This window comes from Microcebus murinus, chromosome 16, assembly GCF_040939455.1.
Source record: "Microcebus murinus isolate Inina chromosome 16, M.murinus_Inina_mat1.0, whole genome shotgun sequence".
Taxonomy (NCBI): domain Eukaryota; kingdom Metazoa; phylum Chordata; class Mammalia; order Primates; family Cheirogaleidae; genus Microcebus; species Microcebus murinus.
This window is the reverse complement of record NC_134119.1, coordinates 64,317,651-64,333,891: the sequence shown is the minus strand read 5'-3', so window position 1 is coordinate 64,333,891 and position 16,241 is coordinate 64,317,651. Positions and strand designations below refer to the sequence as shown.

The 16,241-nt window shown below is 56.9% G+C and overlaps 1 protein-coding gene across 2 annotated transcripts in view; it reads right to left on the bottom strand.

The window, feature by feature from the left end:
- CLPTM1 (CLPTM1 regulator of GABA type A receptor forward trafficking) overlaps positions 1-16,241 on the bottom strand; it is a 32,910-nt gene that overhangs the window by 1,548 nt on the left and 15,121 nt on the right. For both annotated transcript variants that reach the window (XM_012761369.3, XM_012761368.2), the window contains exons 3-12: positions 15,613-15,736; positions 14,964-15,122; positions 11,204-11,321; positions 5,737-5,822; positions 4,858-4,978; positions 4,162-4,406; positions 3,433-3,526; positions 874-1,064; positions 519-614; positions 88-223 (exon numbers count right to left, since the gene is read on the bottom strand). In XM_012761369.3, the coding sequence (XP_012616823.1) occupies positions 88-223; positions 519-614; positions 874-1,064; positions 3,433-3,526; positions 4,162-4,406; positions 4,858-4,978; positions 5,737-5,822; positions 11,204-11,321; positions 14,964-15,122; positions 15,613-15,736 (1,370 nt within the window). The remainder of the gene's footprint in view (positions 1-87; positions 224-518; positions 615-873; positions 1,065-3,432; positions 3,527-4,161; positions 4,407-4,857; positions 4,979-5,736; positions 5,823-11,203; positions 11,322-14,963; positions 15,123-15,612; positions 15,737-16,241) is intronic.

Genomic DNA, 16,241 nt, shown 5'->3' with positions numbered 1-16,241 from the left:
CAGGACCGAGAGCCCCCAAAAGGAAGGGCCAGGCTGAACTTGACCCCTGCGGAGTCCCCAACACCACCCAGCACAGGGCGTGCTCACCAAAGGTCAGGAGGAAGCCATAGAGCATGCTGAGCACCCAGGAGTACCAGCCCTTGTGCTCCAGATACAACAGGCTGTAGACGGCGTAGCAGCCCAGGAGTGGGAAGAGGATCCAAGACAGGTACCGAAACGCCATCTGTGGGGTCAAGGGCAGAGCTGAGACCCAGCTCTTTGGGCCCCACCTGCATTCCTGCTCCCCGCCCTCAGCCACCCATACCTAGTCTGGCAGGACACGCAGGGGAATTTCCAGGTAGCCCTGGGGAATCTGGACTTAGCCAGTAAGTAGTCACGGCAGGTGGGGGACAGACACAGAGGGTGTGACACCGGCCATAAAGCATGGGCCTGGCAGTCAGATGGCCTGGACCCCGTCCTCCAGGAGTGTGTGGGTGCTTGGAGACCACCCCCCAGGGCCCACCATGGGGGGCACTCACATCATCATACACTTTGGTCGAGGACTCGATATACGTGGACTTGTCTTTGAAGGTTAGGCGGGGGAGGACTCCTGCCACCCTGTGTTCCCGGTCCAGCTGGGGACAAAGGCAGCGGATCAGCTGCTAGGCTGGCTCCCGCCCCCCAGGCCAGCCCCAGCCCCTGCCCTTTCCCACTGTTCCCAGTTCCCCTGCCCCACGTGTGACCCGAAAAATCCCCTGGTGTGAAAATCCCCTCGGTCCTAGGAGTGCGACAGGAGCTGGGAAACCCCCGGGGGCCAGCTCCAGGGTCTGGCTGGGCCCCACTTACCCGCCTCCCAGCCCCTGCACCCTGAGACAGTATGGCACCCAGCCTTACCCGGACGTCCATGACCTTGGTGATCTTCCAGAGGTCGATGAGGACCCCGATGAAGACGCTGACCTGCACCACGAAGTTGGTCTCATTGTCCAGGATGTAGAGGAGGACCACGAACGACTGGAAAACGCCGAAGAAGACGGAGCGCACGGACAGGCCCTCCAGGGACTGCCGGCTGTTCCAGAACTGGATGTCTGTGCACAGGCAGTGGGGGAACCAGGAGACTGAGAACCCCCCCAGTCTCCTGCAGCTCCCTCAGGACCCCTGGCCTGCATCCTCCCCAGACCCCAGGGCCGGGCTGGGTCTTCCGGGGGGGGGGGCAGGGGGGGGAACATTATTCCTGTCCCCCATGAAGAGCCTCTTGTTCACTGGTGACACCGGAACACCAGACAGGCAGGACCTCTGCAGCCCTCCTGTAGGACATCGGCAACCAGTGGCCAGGGTGCGGTCCCTGGACTGGTGCGGACAGTGACTGCTGCCACAATGGGCTAAGGGCTAAGCAGCAGAACAGCTTCCCCAGGGCAGGCCACACAGCTGGGCACCGCACAATCTGGAGGATGCCGGGGTCAGTGTCACACCATGGTGCCAACCTGTCTCTCCTGGGCGGGGAGATCCAGGGCATGTCCCTTGAGACCACCTCCTCCAACCCCCAAGCCTGACACTGGGAAGGACTGGCCCATAGACACCCTTGGGGCACAGACAAGAGCCCTGGACTCTGGTCTCCAACCAGGAGCTCCTTCCAGCGTTCTGCGTGCACACCGCCCAGAGGACCCTGGCCCCCCGATGGGCACTGCCCTGACCCTGCCTGGGCTGCTCATCTGTCTAACTGCAGCCACGGGAGGCCAACCTAGCATTCCTGTCCCATAGCGGCCACACAGAGTCAGAGCCAGCTCTGTGCTCAGGGAGTGAGGGCTATGAATTCTGGCCCTGCTCCCAAGTCCCTCATCCCAGAGCTCCAGCACATTCCACAGGCCCACCCTGCCCACCTCCACCCATCAGACTGGGAAGAAGGGTCTACAGACGGGGCTCTGGGGGGTTGGGGGAATCTGAACCCATCCTCAGACCAAGGAAGCTACACAGCACAGAGCGTGTGGGGGCCCGCACCACCCGCGTGTGACCCTGGCAAGGGACCACAGCTTCCTGTGCTTCATTTCTCATCTGGCAAACAGGGACCCCAGCTAGCCCAGCCCATGGCCAGCAGAAAGGTCTAGTGAGACAGCGCCTATATGGGCACAGCGAGCTCCACGGCGACGGCTGAGACAGCGCCAGCTACTGCGCCATTTGGACGCTACGTTCTTCTAGGCCAGGTGTCCTCAAAACTATTGCCTGCAGGCCACATGCCGCCCACCTAGGACATTTATCCTGCCGGCCGGGTGTTTTTGCTGCAGCTGCCTGTCCTGCTTAGCAGCCGACTCGTCCAGGGGCCACAGTGCATACTCTCCAATGGTCTGAGGGACAGTGAACTGGCTCCCTGTTTAAAAAGTTTGAGGACCCCTGTCTAGGCGGTAGATAGTCTCGATAATGGCAACAGCATCTTTTTTTTTTTCTTTTGAGACAGAGTCTCATTCTGTTGCCTCGGTTAGAGTGCCATGGCATCAGCCTAGCTCATAGCAACCTCAAACTCCTGGGCTCGAGCGATCCTCCTGCCTCAGCCTCCCAGGTAGCTGGAACTACAGGCATGCGCCACCATGCCCAGCTAATTTTTTCTATAAATTTTTAGTTGGCCAATTAATTTCTTTCTTTCTTTTTTTTTTTTTTATTTCAGGCAAGGGTCAAAGAGTGATACCAATTAATTTCTTTCTATTTTTTAGCGGAGACGGGGTCTCGCTCTTGCTCAGGCTGGTTTGGAACTCCTGACCTTGAGCAATCCGCCCGCCTCGGCCTCCCAGAGTGCTAGGATTACAGGCGTGAGCCACTGCGCCCGGCCAACAACAGCATCTTAGTAACAGTAACACTCAGGGCAGCAGGCCACCTCCTTCAGAATGGGGACGCTCTGGGGAGCAGGAAGTGGCCCCAGGGACTAGAATGAAGGCAGGTGCTGGAACGCGCTGCCATTTAGGAGCTGTGTGACTGTGGGCAAATGACCTCCCAGGGCTATGGCTCCTGCAAGGACTCAGGAGCTACCTGGGAAGGGTGCCTAGAACAGTGCCTGACACGTGGCCACTCCTCAAACGCTGGCCATCACACTGTTGGCCTTCGAACCCGGGGCCTTCTGGGGACAGGGCTCTCACCTTCCCATCAGGCAGGCCCTGGTCCCTGCCAGGCAGGACAGAGGGAACAGCTCTGGGGCTTCCCTGCTCTCGGCTTCGGAGTTCCCCGGCCCTGCTTCCTGGAGGTGCCGCCCTGGCCCCTGCCCGAGCCGCAGGCCCAGCCCTCCCTCAGGGCCAGGCCCAGTGGGTGGGAGTTTCTGCATCGGCCACGGCCCCTCCCTAGCTTGCTGGGCCTCTAGAGACTGGGGCTGAGAGACCTTAGGCAGGGGGAGGACGTGTGTGGAGGAGGGGAGGCCCTGTCCCCCGTGCAGGGCTGCACGGCCTCTCACCAGCCCCAGGGGCCCATCCCTACCGTTCTTGAAGGCCAGGAACTCAAAGATGCTGTGGACGATGGACACGATGATGGTGAGAGCCAGCAGGTAGGGATTGGTCTCCAGAAGGGCCACCTGCGGGGCACACCTGTGAGCACTGCCCTGCCTGGGAGCTGCCCACGTAGCACCTTCACCAGCCCAGCCCCTTCCAGCCCCTGAAGACATTCCCCACAGACCTGCCTCCAGGGCCACCGGGAGAGGGCAGGGGCGTGCCAGCCACGAGGAGCATGGGGCAGAGACGGGCAGGGGGCAGAGAGGAGAGTGATGTGCAGAGAGAGAGAAGAGATGGGGAGACAGCAACAGGGGAGAGGCAGAGACCCAGCAGGAGATGGGCTGAGAGGTGAGGGGCACAGGGAGTGAGGAGCAGGCCCGGCAGTGGTGACAGCCCAGGGCACATACTTAAGGTCACAGGGAGAGAGCAGAGACACGGACGGAGTCAGAGCTGAAACCTGGGGCAGGCAGGGCTTGGGACAGAGGCAGGCAGGGGCAGGTCCAGCCCCAGGGGGCCTGGCCGAGCACACAGAAAGGCCCCTGAGACAGGACCCCGGAGCCAGCCAGGGCGCGTTTCCTGCTGCTGCAGGGAGAGGGCTGGGAGGTTGTGAAACTGTGGGCAGGGGAGCGCCGGGCGGGCGGGAGATCCCACTTCCCCTCGCCTCCTGCAGCCCAGGAAGGAGCTGGGAAGCCCCTGCCGCGCCCGGGCCGGCGCCCACCTTCACGGAATCCTGCTCCTCATCTGACTGCTCGTACAGCTCGTCGCTCAGGAAGTTCCAGGGAGACTTGGTGCTCTGGGCGGCGTAGAGCTGCCAGCGCCAGAGCGAGAGCGGGCAGAAGGAGACGCGCAGCGGCAGCGTGGCCAGGCTCTCGTTGATGGGGTAGTAGTCCTTCTGCAGGTTCCAGTAGTCGTTGAAGTAGATGATGGGGTAGTAGTCGCCGCTCACGGCGTCGAACTTCACATCTGCGGGGACACGGGGCGGGAGGCACCGCTTACCCACGAGGCTTCAGATGTCTGCAGGGACCCAAGGGGGCTGCTCTGACAGGGTCCAGAGGACAAGGGACGCTTCTGGGCTGTGCCTTGAGAAGGTGAAGGGCCCAACCTCCGTGGAGGGACCAGGTGGAAAGGGCGGGCAGGCTGCAACCGAAGCGGGCAGCCGAGGCCCAGCTCCAGCCCACGGCTGCCCCGAGGTGATCACGTATCCCAGTTTTATAAAAGCAGCCAGAAATCTGGGTTTTTAAGTGATATTGCCTCAATTTCAAAAGTTGGCAACTAATGCACATTTTTTTAAAACAGCTTGTGGGCTGGATGAGCCTTGTCTGTGGACTGATTCTGGTGCACAGGGGGGTCTGGGGTGTCGGGGTAGGAAAGGGGGTGGGGGAGAGAGAAAGGGGCGGGGCGGGTGGGGGCTCACACTGGTCCAGGGGCGGAGGCACGCTGCCCTTCACCCACGGCGTGTGGTCGTCCACAATGTTGATGGTAATGTTGGGGTGCCAGTGGGAGATCACCTCCACCGGCCCGTAGTCCTCAGCCCTCTGTGGGGAGATGGAGGTGGGGGTGGGCCTCAGAGGCAGATGGAAGTTTCTGGGGGGCACTGGCCTCTGTTCACTTCTTCCTGGGGGCTTCCGTGACGATCGTGACAGCAGAGTATCAACTGCCGCGGGGACGGCTGGTGGAGGGCTCACCCTGGCCTTACAGACTCCAGCACCAGGATCCCTGTGGCCAGTGTCCTCCACCCCACAGAGCAGAAACCCGAGGCCCTCAGGCAGGCTGCACACGGCAGCCGCACCTCCGCAAGCGGGGCAGCCCCCACCCAGGACCCCGTGCTGAGGGAGGAAGGCTCTGGGTGCCCAGCGCAGGTTAACCCCCCGCTCCCCCAGCCCACTGGGAGTAACAGCCACGAGCCATCCTGCGATCCCCACCAGAGCTCGAGTTCCTGTGCCCGCTGGCCCAGGCTCTGGCCCAGCTGCATGGGTGTGAGTCTCCGCTCGGCCCTGCCGCTTCCTGGCTGTGAGACTGTGGCCGAGAGCCCTCATCTAAAGACAGGACTGGTGACAGGAGCCCCCTCCCAGGGCTGGGGAGAGGCCGCGCGTGTGTGCACATGCACCGTGAGCACTGGCCCCGGTGGCCTTGCCTGGACTCCTCCCTGCTCCCCGAGGCGGCTGGTTCCTAAGGCCACTTCCCAGAGAAGGAACCCATGGGAGGCTCAGGGAGGGGAGTGGCTTGACCAAGCTCCTATGGCAGTTAGCCGTGGTGACAGACCAGAGCCCCTGAGGGCCCTGCTCCTGTTTACCTTGATCATTTCCGGGTCAGCTTCTGTCTCTCCTGTGAGCAGGTTCTTGGTTTTCTGAAATCGCCGGCGCTTGTATTTGTTGATCACTATGGGGGTGAGGGGAGAGGCAGGAGGACGGGAGGGTTGGACATGTGACCTGCAGGCACCTGCAGCATCTCGACGCCGGATCCCTTCCCTGCGTGGCTGCTCGTGGTCTCTGGCTTCCACCCCTGTGCTCCCCGGCTAGGAACAGCATGACCTAGGCACCCGAACTGCCTCCCCAGATCTCCCCACAGGGACACTTCCATCACCAAGTTACCCCAGGCAGACACCTGGAGCCTGCCTTCCCCAGAATCTGCCTCATCTATTCCGCCAGCCTGCCTGGGGCACCCTCCACACCGCCTCAACCCTACCCCTCTCCCACCCGTGGGCCCACCCAGGCCAGCCACGGGCTCCTGCCGGATGACTGGGGGTCCCCTTCTTGCCGACCTCAAGATACTTCTTGAAATCAAGTATCTGAGCGTGGGGTCTGGCTGCTTTGGAAGCCCAGACCCTCACCATGGCCCCGCCGACCCCTCTGCCCTTGCCACCGCGCCCGCCTCACTCCCCTCTCCTCACGCACGCCGGCCCGGGCCTTCGCATGTTCGGTTCCGTCCCCAGGAACGTGGCCCCCTACACAGTCTTCACGGCTGGCTCCTCCTCAGCCTTCCCTGAAATGTCCCTTCTTCCACAGGGCTTCCCTGGCCACCCCACTGGACACGGTTACCCAGTCCTTCTCCTCACCAGCTTCATTCCTGACAAGATGTCACCTCCAAATTCTCCTGCCCAGTGCTGGCTGTCCCCTCAACCAATCTGTGAGGCCATGAGGGAAGGGCCGGGCCTTTTGAACACGGTGTCCCCGCACAGGCCCAGCAACGACCAGTTGAACACATGACCATAACAGGTTTGTGGACGGTTCCAGAGAAGGCCGGAGCCACCACCATGAGAAACCAAAGTGAAAAACACTTTGGGGCTGTGACTCCCCAGCCAGAAGTCAACCTTACTTCCTCCTGCAAGGGCCAGGTTGCCCACAGGCTCCTGCCCCCCGCCCTGACTGCCAGGAGGAAGGGCTCGTGCTTGCTTATGCTCCAACTGTCCCCTCCGCCCTGGCCAGGGCACTCTGAGCCCCTCCTTACGCTGCCCGCCCGCCTGGGACTCTCCATCCCGCCCCTAGGGCCAGGCAGAGACGCAGGACGGGAAGGGGTGCTGGCCGATAGTGGGGGTTCTCAGGGAAGGTCCTGGCTTTGTCTCCTACAAGTAGAGGGACGCTGGAGAGTTGGTCCCTTCTAGGGATAAGGAAAAAGTAGCCCCACTTCTTCCTGGCTCGGGGCCTGTGAAGGGGCCCAGGGCCTGCTGCTCTTACTGTCAACACAAACATCGCCCCATCATTTGGATCATTAACTCGTTTCAGAGCTCGTCCCCACGTCCAGGGTACAGCAAACACCCGAGGGTGGGACCCAGCATGTCCCTGGAGAATGACTTCCAGGGGACACGCTCCACTGCTGTTCCACACCCGGGAGGGGCTGCCAGGGCAGGCAGGCACAGGGGAGAGAGGCCCTGGCTCAGGAGAGAACACGGCCTGCGACTCGGAGGCGTGGAGGTGGGGTTATAATAGGAGATGGGCCGGCTCCAGCGGGGACGCAAGAGCCCCCCTTTCTCGGATGTGAAACTTCTAGGGCTGTGCCATCCAGTATGCGGGTCACCGGCCACACGTGGCTTCTGAGCACTGAGAACGTGGCTGGTCCAAACTGAGATTCGGTGTGATGCAAGACACACACAGTGGATTCTGAAATTTGATTTCAGAAAAAAACCAAGGGGAAAAAAAAAAAAGTAAAATAAATATCTCATTCTTTTTTTTATTGATTATAGCTGAAACGACAATGTGTGGAGCTCGGTGGAACTATTATGAACAGTAATTTCACGGTTTCTCTTTACCTTTGCTCTTTATTCCTTTCCTACTAGAAAATGTCAAATGACGTCTCCGGCTCGCACCCCAGCCCTGTGGGACGGTGCTGCTCGAAATACTGATGACTGGCCCTTTGGGGAGAAACGGGGCTCTTCCGACCCCACACTCTCCTTCAACCTGGAGTCGGCAGGTGGCTAACTCCAAGCCTCTATGTCCCTGCTCTCAGGGGTCCCCACTCTAAGCCTGGGGAGGGAAGGCTGGGTGATCCTGGGGTCTCCTCAGGTGCACTGGCTGCAGAGTTTGCTTTACAGGCCACGCTGACAACTGACACATTGACTGTGGACACGACCTCACCCCACAGTGACACAGATCACGTTCACCAAGGACAAAACCACAGAAAACACTGACGTGGATCAGGATGGTCACGTGATCATCACCTGGGGGTAAGGAGGACGCAAGCAAACAGCCACCCAACTGGGTCACATTTAGGGGGACCTCTGAGGAGTCAGGTCATTGAACCCAGACCTCAGATGCATCCCCCCTGCAGGGACACATCGGTGGGGACCATCCCTGCAGCTCGCACGCTCTCAGGCCGCTCCTTCGCAGACCTTGCCCAGGGAGGCCAGGCGCGTGGAACAACCCACGGAGCACACGGCACAGACGCACTCGCTCAGAGTGGCACTGGGCCACTCCAGGAGACTCTTCCAAATCAGGTTTGGAAACCGACACAGGGGCACCAACTTTGCATTTCATCCAGTGTAGATGATGACAAAAAAAAATCATCATCCTTTAGGGTATTTTTACACCAAAAGAAGTAGGAAAGACCTAACTCACACAAATAGAATTACATCTGTTACCACGCTAACCAGAAACGGGCGACGGATCATTACCAAATCCACAGGGCATGTCTGGAATAGCCCTCGATAAAATAAAAGCTCGGTGGAGCACACAAAGTTCACTCTAGGGGAGCAGGGGGCTTTCTGAGGGAGCCCCTCTCCAGGCCCGCTGAAATGGGTACAGTGGGAGATTTCTAAGGCTGCCCATCGGAAGACAGTGGATGTGAGGAAAAAAAGTCAAAAAGAGCCAGGCAAGCAGAAAGACGACAACAATTATTAACCTTCTGGAAAACAAGAAGTTAGACAGTGTGCTATGGTTTGAACGCTTGTGCCCTGCAAAACTCATGTTGGAATTTAACCCCCATTGTTGCAGTATTGAGAAGTGGGGCTTTTAAGAAGGGATTGGGTGGTCAGGGCTGTGCCCTCATGAATGGATGAATCTAGTCACGGATTAATGGGGTGAGAGACTAATGGGACTAGTAGTTTTGTAAGAAGAGGGAGAGACCTGAGCTGGCATGCTTAGCCCCCTCTGCAGAGTCCCCACCAGCAAGAAGGCTCATGTCAGATGAAGCCCCTTGACCCTGGAATTCTCAGCCTCTATAGCTGTAAGAAATAAATTTATTTTCTTTATAAATTACCCAGTTTCAGATATTCTGTTGTAAACAACAGAATAAGGACTAACATAGACAGGAAAGGAAAATATATAATTAATAACTATTTTCAACTGTGTGGTTCGAATGTGAATAACAGTCACATCCTCAAAAGCATTGAAAGAGAGTCTTAATCTAATCAAAACCATATTCCTAGGCCGGGTGCAGTGGCTCACACCTGTAATCCTAGCACTCTGGGAGCCTGAGGCAGGTGGATTACTTGATGTCAGGAGTTCGAAACCAGCCTGAGCAAGAGTGAGACCCCGACTCTACCATAAATAGAAAGAAATTAATTGGCCAACGAGTATATATAGAAAAAATTAGCCGGGCATGGTGGTGCATGCCTATAGTCCCAGCTACTTGGGAGGCTGAGGCAGGAGGATTGCTTGAGCCCAGTTTGAGGTTGCTGTGAGCTAGGCTGACGCCACAGCCCTCACTCTAGCCTGGGCAACAGAGTGAGACTCTGTCTCAAAAAAGAAAAGAAAAAAAAACCAAAAACAATTATATTCCCGCATTGGGATTTCCTCTTCCAGAGTAGAAATAGAAAGTCAATAGAGGCCAGCGCGGTGGCTCACGCCTGTAATCTTAGCACTCTGGGAGGCCGAGGCGGTCAGGAGTTCGAGGTCAGGTCAGGAGTTCGAAACCAGCCTAAGCAAGAGTAAGACCCCCGACTCACCATAAATACAAAGAAATTAATTGGCCAACGAGTATATATAGACAAAAGTAGCCAGGCATGGTGGTGCATGCCTGTAGTCCCAGGTACTCGGGAGGCTGAGGCAGGAAGATTGCTTGAGCCCAGGAGTTTGAGGTTGCTGTGAGCTGGGCTGACACCACGCACTCACTCTAGCCTGGGCAACAAAGTGAGACTCTGTCTCAAAAAAGAAATAAAAAAAAAACTGTATTCCTGTGTTGGGATTTCCTCTTCCAGAATAGAAATAGAAAGTCAATAGATAACAACTAAAACTGAAAACTGGCCAAATGCGGTGGCTCGCTGCTGTAATCCTAGCACTTTGGGAGGCTAAGGTGGAGGATCACTTGAGGCCAGGAGTTTAAGACCAGCCTGGGCAACACAGCAAGACACTATTTCCACAAAAAATGAGAGCCATAGAGGTTCGATAGCAGAAGAAACAGCTCCATGAATTTTAAAGTGGTTGCCTACGGGTAGCAGGATGGGAAGGTGTGGAGGGCAGACTGCTGGGTTTCATTATCTTGACAAATTATTTGAATTTTAAACCACATATGCAATCAGAGATTTACACGTATTTAACAAGGTGCCCTGGGTAAAGAAAAACCTCACTTTCATTATGAAGCTCTGTAGGAAGCTGCAAACATCCAGCCCTGACCCAGGGCTCCCTGGGACTGGAAGGTCCCAGGGGTTTGTTCACTCAACTGGGATTCTCCCAGTGGGGCTTCAGCACCACCTGGGCAGCCAGCCAGGGTGGAAATGGGGGACAGTCCTTGCAATGGAAGGTCTCATCTAGTCACGTGGCCCCTCACCACCTGCCCCACCGAGGAAGGGCGCTGCTCAGATGTGCACCTTGGGGAAGTGGTGACTCACAGCACAGCCTCGCAGGACCCATCTGAACAGGCCCCTGGGAGCCGGGTGCCACGCCACGAAACACATGCACGGACACTGACGCCCCCCATGCAGCAAGTTCGTGAAGTGCCTGTTCACAGGGGCTGAACTGACACAATCCAGAGATCACACCCGCGATCTCAGGGGCCCTCTCGGCTTCCGTCTGCACCTTCAACCCACTGTTCATTCACAAATTATCCTCGAGCATCTCTGTCTCTCCAGCCCTGTGCTGAGCACAAGCCAACCCTGGCCCTTCTCCTTTGGTGAACACTATCTCCTCTCCTCCAAAGTCCTATCTCCATCTGCTCTTTCTAGCAGATTCCTCTCTGGTCCCCAAGCTCCTCCTTTGTGGGTCTGCCCGCTGGGTGTCCACAGAGTTCATAGGAGGTGGGTGGGGCACCCGTCCCAGCCTCCCTGAGCGCAGGCTCCCAGGATGCAGGCCCCTGGGCGGTGCGTCCTGGCTGTCAGGAGAGCGACTTACTCCGGGACATGTGGACCGTGGCGAGCCGGCGGTACAGGGCCTTCTGCCGGGGGTCTGGGTGGAAGCCACTCTTGGTGAAGTAAACGTGGATGTAGATGGAGCCATTCTGCTGGACGCTCTGCAAGACACAGAGGGGACAGGTGGGCAGGCTGGCCAACCGGGAAGAAGGGAACAGGAACGCCCGGCACGACACCTGCCCCCAGCAGTTTCCCCACCCCCTCAATTATCTGGCCTTTTACTGAGTGCTCAGGGTGGCAAGTGTAGCTGAGCAATTAAGAGCCAAGTGCTGGGCCAGGCGAGGTGGCTCAAGCCTGTAATCCCAGCACTCTGGGAAGTCGAGGCGGAAGGGTCACTTGAGGTCAGGAGTTCAAGACCAGCCTGAGCAAGAGTAAAACCCCATCTCTACTAAAAAATAGAGAAAAAAAAAATTAGCCAGGCAACCAAAAATAGAAAAAATTAGCTGGGTGTGGTGGCATGTGCTTATAGTCCCAACTACTTGTGAGGCCGAAGCAGGAGGATCATGTGTGCCCAGGAGTTGGAGGTTGCTGTGAGCTAGGCTGACACCAGGACAGTCGAGCCCAGGCAATGGAGTGAGACTCTGTTTAAGAAAAAAAAAAAAAAAGCGCCATATGCTGGAGTCGGGAAGACTCAGATTCAGACCCTGGCTCTAGCCCGCAATAGCTGTGTGAGCTCAGGGTCCCTTCTTGAGCTCAGGGCCCCACAGTAGGATGCAGGTCATCACAGCACCAGTCACGACGGATTATGCAGAGCGCTCAGCATGGTGCCTGGCACAGAGTGAGAACTCAGTCAATGAGCTCTCAAGAAATTCATCGAGGCCGGGCGCTGTGGCTCACGCCTGTAATCCTAGCTCTTGGGAGGCCGAGGCGGGCGGATTGCTCAAGGTCAGGAGTTCAAAACCAGCCTGAGCAAGAGCGAGACCCCGTCTCTACTATAAAATAGAAAAGAAATTAATTGGCCAACTGATATATATATAAAAAAATTAGCCGGGCATGGTGGCGCATGCCTGTAGTCCCAGCTACCCGGGAGGCTGAGGCAGAAGGATCACTCGAGCCGAGGAGTTTGAGGTTGCTGTGAGCTAGGACGCCACGGCACTCACTCTAGCCTGGGCAACAAAGCGAGACTCTGTCTCAAAAAAAAAAAAAAAAAAAAAAAAAAGAAATTCATCGGGCCAGGTGCGGTGGCTCATGCCTATAATCCTAGCACTCTGGGACTCCGAGGCAGGAGGATCCCTCAAGGTCAGGAGTTCGAAACCAGCCTGAGCAAGAGCGAGATCCTGTCTCTACTATAAATAGAGAGAAATTAATTGGCCAACTCAAATTATATAGAAAAAAAATTAGTCGGGCATGGTGGCGCATGCCTGTAGTCCCAGCTAATCGGGAGGCTGAGGCAGAAGGATTGCTTGAGCCCAGGAGTCTGAGGTTGCTGTGAGCTAGGCTGACAGGCTGACACTATGGCACTCTACCCCAGGCAAAGAGTGAGACTCTGTCTCAAAAGAAAAAGAAAAAAAAAAAAAGAAATTCATCAGACAGGACTCACACCAAACTCTTACCATGGGCCAGTATCCTGCTCTGGACACTTTACACAGCAACTCCCTAATACAGTGAGTTCATACTCTTGTAACAGGCCGGGCGCGGTGGCTCACGCCTGTAATCCTAGCACTCTGGGAGGCCGAGGCGGCCTGTGGTGGGATCATTTGAGCTCAGGAATTCGAGACCAGCCTGAGCAAGAGTAAGACCCCGTCTCTACTAAAAAGAATAGAAAGAAATTAGCTCAGCAACTAAATATATATATGTGTGTGTGTGTGTGTGTGTGTGTGTGTATATATATATATATATATATATTAGCCGGGCATGGTGGCACATGCCTGTAGTCCCAGCTACTCGGGAGGCTGAGGCAGGAGGATCACTTGAGCCCAGGAGTTTGAGGTTGCTGTGAGCTAGGCTGATGCCACGGCACTCTAGCCTGGACAACAGAGTGAGACTCTGTCTCAAAAAAAATAAATAAATAAATAAATCATGTAACAGATGTAAACCCCTTTGAGTGGGTCCTGTTACTGTTCCATTTTCAAGATGAGGTGAGCAGGACTCAGGCAAAGGGGTTATGTAATACGTGGTAAGTAGACAGGAGGCCACCCAGTCTATGGGCCCGTGTGGCTCTACCTCTCGCACATACTGTTCCACCTCCACGCTCTATGACCTACGTACAGCTGGACCCTCTCTGCCCAGGCCTTTCTCATATTGTCTCACTAACTCTCCCCGCCTCCCCAGGAAAGGGGACTGTTCTCACTTGATACAGATGAGGAAACTGAGGCTTCGAGAGGGGAGGCCCATTGCCCAAGGTTATTGGGTGGAAGGCAAAGGCCAGATTTGAGCCGTCTCTTTCTTGTCTCCCAGCACAGCTCAAGACAGCTGGCTACACTGTGTCTTCCTCACTTTCCTGCCTTTTTTGGGGGGTGCGGTGAGCAGGGTCTCACCATGTTGCCCACGCTAGAGGGCAACAGCTACTTTCAGGGGAAATCATAATGCACCGCAGCCCCAACTCCAGAGCTCAAGTGATCCTCCTGCCTCAGCCTCCCGCATGGTTCCAACTACAGGCATGGACCAAAGCATCTGGCTCTCCTGCCGTTAAAGTCCATCCTGGCCCCACCTGAAGCTTCAAAGGTTAGATCCAAGTCCCTGGAGCAGATCTCACTGCCAGGCCTGCCGGGCCCTGGGCCTTCCTTGGATCTTGCGGTGAGGCCTGGGGCTGGGCTTGAGGTGTCCATGGGAGTCACCCCTGAGTGCAGGTTAGGAGACTGTGTCTACACCCTGCTTCCAGTCATCCCGACAGAAACACAGCAGGAATCCCAACCCCGGGCGGAGGCTGGAAAGGCCTGCCGGGGAGACAGGAACGAAGGCAGCCATTCCCCAAAGAAGAGATAGAGGCCCCTCTCATTTATTCAACACTTCTTAATTCTGCAGTCAGTCCCATGCTGGGTGGTGCTGGGGACACGGAAGTGACCAAGACAGCCCCAGGGAGGAAGACCTGTCCCACACAGCAAGGACCCAGAATGGACAGGGCTGGCATGGGGAAGGCCAGCAGGTGTGAGAACCCAGACAGAGAACTTAACCAAGCCTGCGTGTTAGGCAGGGCTACCTGGAAGGGGCAGGATTTGAGCCCGGGCTGCCAGAGTTCTGAGCCAGAGTTTGAATCTCTGGCTAGCTGTGTGACCTTGGATAAGTAGCTTTACCTCTCTGGACCTCAGTTTCCTCATCTGTCGCATGGGAATAACAATAGTTCCTACTTCATGGGGTTGCTGGGAGGTTTCCATGAGTCAGCCTAGCTTGGTGCTCAATCATTGTTTATTAATATTACTTTGAAACTGTGCTTCCCTTACTACACCTGACATTTTGTGTATAAAAGAAAGAAAAAAAGAAAAAAGAAACTGTGAAACTGGTGATGACCGGATCCTCGGGGACAATCACTAATCTTTCACTGGGTTTAAGTCCAGGACTACACACAACCTTAGCAGCAGCTGGCAGGATCCTAGGCCAACTCTACCACATTTATCTTTTCTAGATGGGGGAGGGTGAAGCCCTGAGACCTCAGGGACCTGCCTGTGGTCACAGGGCACGTGGGCTGAGGGCGGGGCCACGCCTGGGGCCTGAACCCGAGGTGCCGGGGCCGGGAGTGGACGGGAGGAAAGGCCCTTCAACGTGAGTCCATCGGCCGTGGGCCACGCACCAGGGGCTGCCCCCACCTGCGGGATGTCGAGCTCGGCGAAGTGCTCGTAGCAGCCGTCGGAGTTCTCGCCGCTCGTCCAGTCGCCGTACACGAGGTCGTGCTGCTCCCAGAAGAGCGCGGACGTGGCGTTGAAGTCTGTAAAGTGCTCGTGCTCTGAGATGTACACGTGCAGGTTCTGTCGGGAGGGGAAGGGGCAGAGCTCAGGCCTGCTCGGCAGAGCCCTGCCGGCTGATGGCTGTGAGTGGATCAAGAGCGGTGGCCGCGGTCAGCACACTAACAGGGACAATTACTGGGGGGATGGGGGTAGTAGAGACGGGGGTAGCAGTGGATAGAATACATTTTCTCTTTTCTCATGCCACCATGACTGTCTTGGTCTGAGCCTGAAGTCAGGGAGCAAAGCACTCTGGGAGACTGGCAGCCTGCCCATCGGAACTTGGGGACAGAAAGGGGCAGGAGCTCCCTGAACCATCTTCCGCCTTCCCGGCTGCTGGGCCCGGAGGTCGGGGCGCTGAGGCTGACGGACGGAGCGCAGGCGAGAGCTGCTGGCCACCGACTCAGAACACGGGCAGGTGGGAAGCAGGGCTTGGGAAGAGCTCCCTGCCCGTATGACTCCTCCACACTCCCCTCCCGTCACCTCCGAGGCCACCCCGCCACCCAGCAGTTACCATTAAAGTGTCTTTGGGGAACAGGTTGCGGCTGGCGACGCGCGGGGCTCCGCCGGGGCCTGTGTGGTCCTGAGGGGACGACCCTCGGCGGAACCAGCTGCTGATGGCCCAGATGATGAAGATCCTGAGGAGGGAAGCGGGGCAGGTGGTGAGTCCCCACGCCTTTTCTTTCCTCCGCAGGCTGCCTGACTGCCTTCGGACTCGGCACAGGGCTGGCGAGAAGACAGATGCCCCAAAGACCCCAGACGCCGCTGTCTGCCAGTGTGGGGGGCCTGGCACTGCCCTGGTCCCCGCGCAGAACACCCACCCGAGTCCTTCAGGGGCTCCTGGTGACCACGAGGCTGCAGGGGCTCAAGACCTGCGAAACCTCAGACTGGGAAACCTGCCGTCCCGTCCCCTGGCATCCCCAAGTGAGCGGATCCTGAGAATCTGGAATCCCAGCATCTTAGAGGCACAGAACCTTAGAAAGAACATTTCTGAACTTCAAGTCAACTGATAATTTGAAAAGCGGATAGTAAGTCCTTCTTTCAGTAACAGCGGGCTAGGTTATTCAGACCAACTCTCCCATTGGAAAGAACTGAAAAAGCTTGATGAAATTAACCAACATACTAAGAATTATCACTACATGT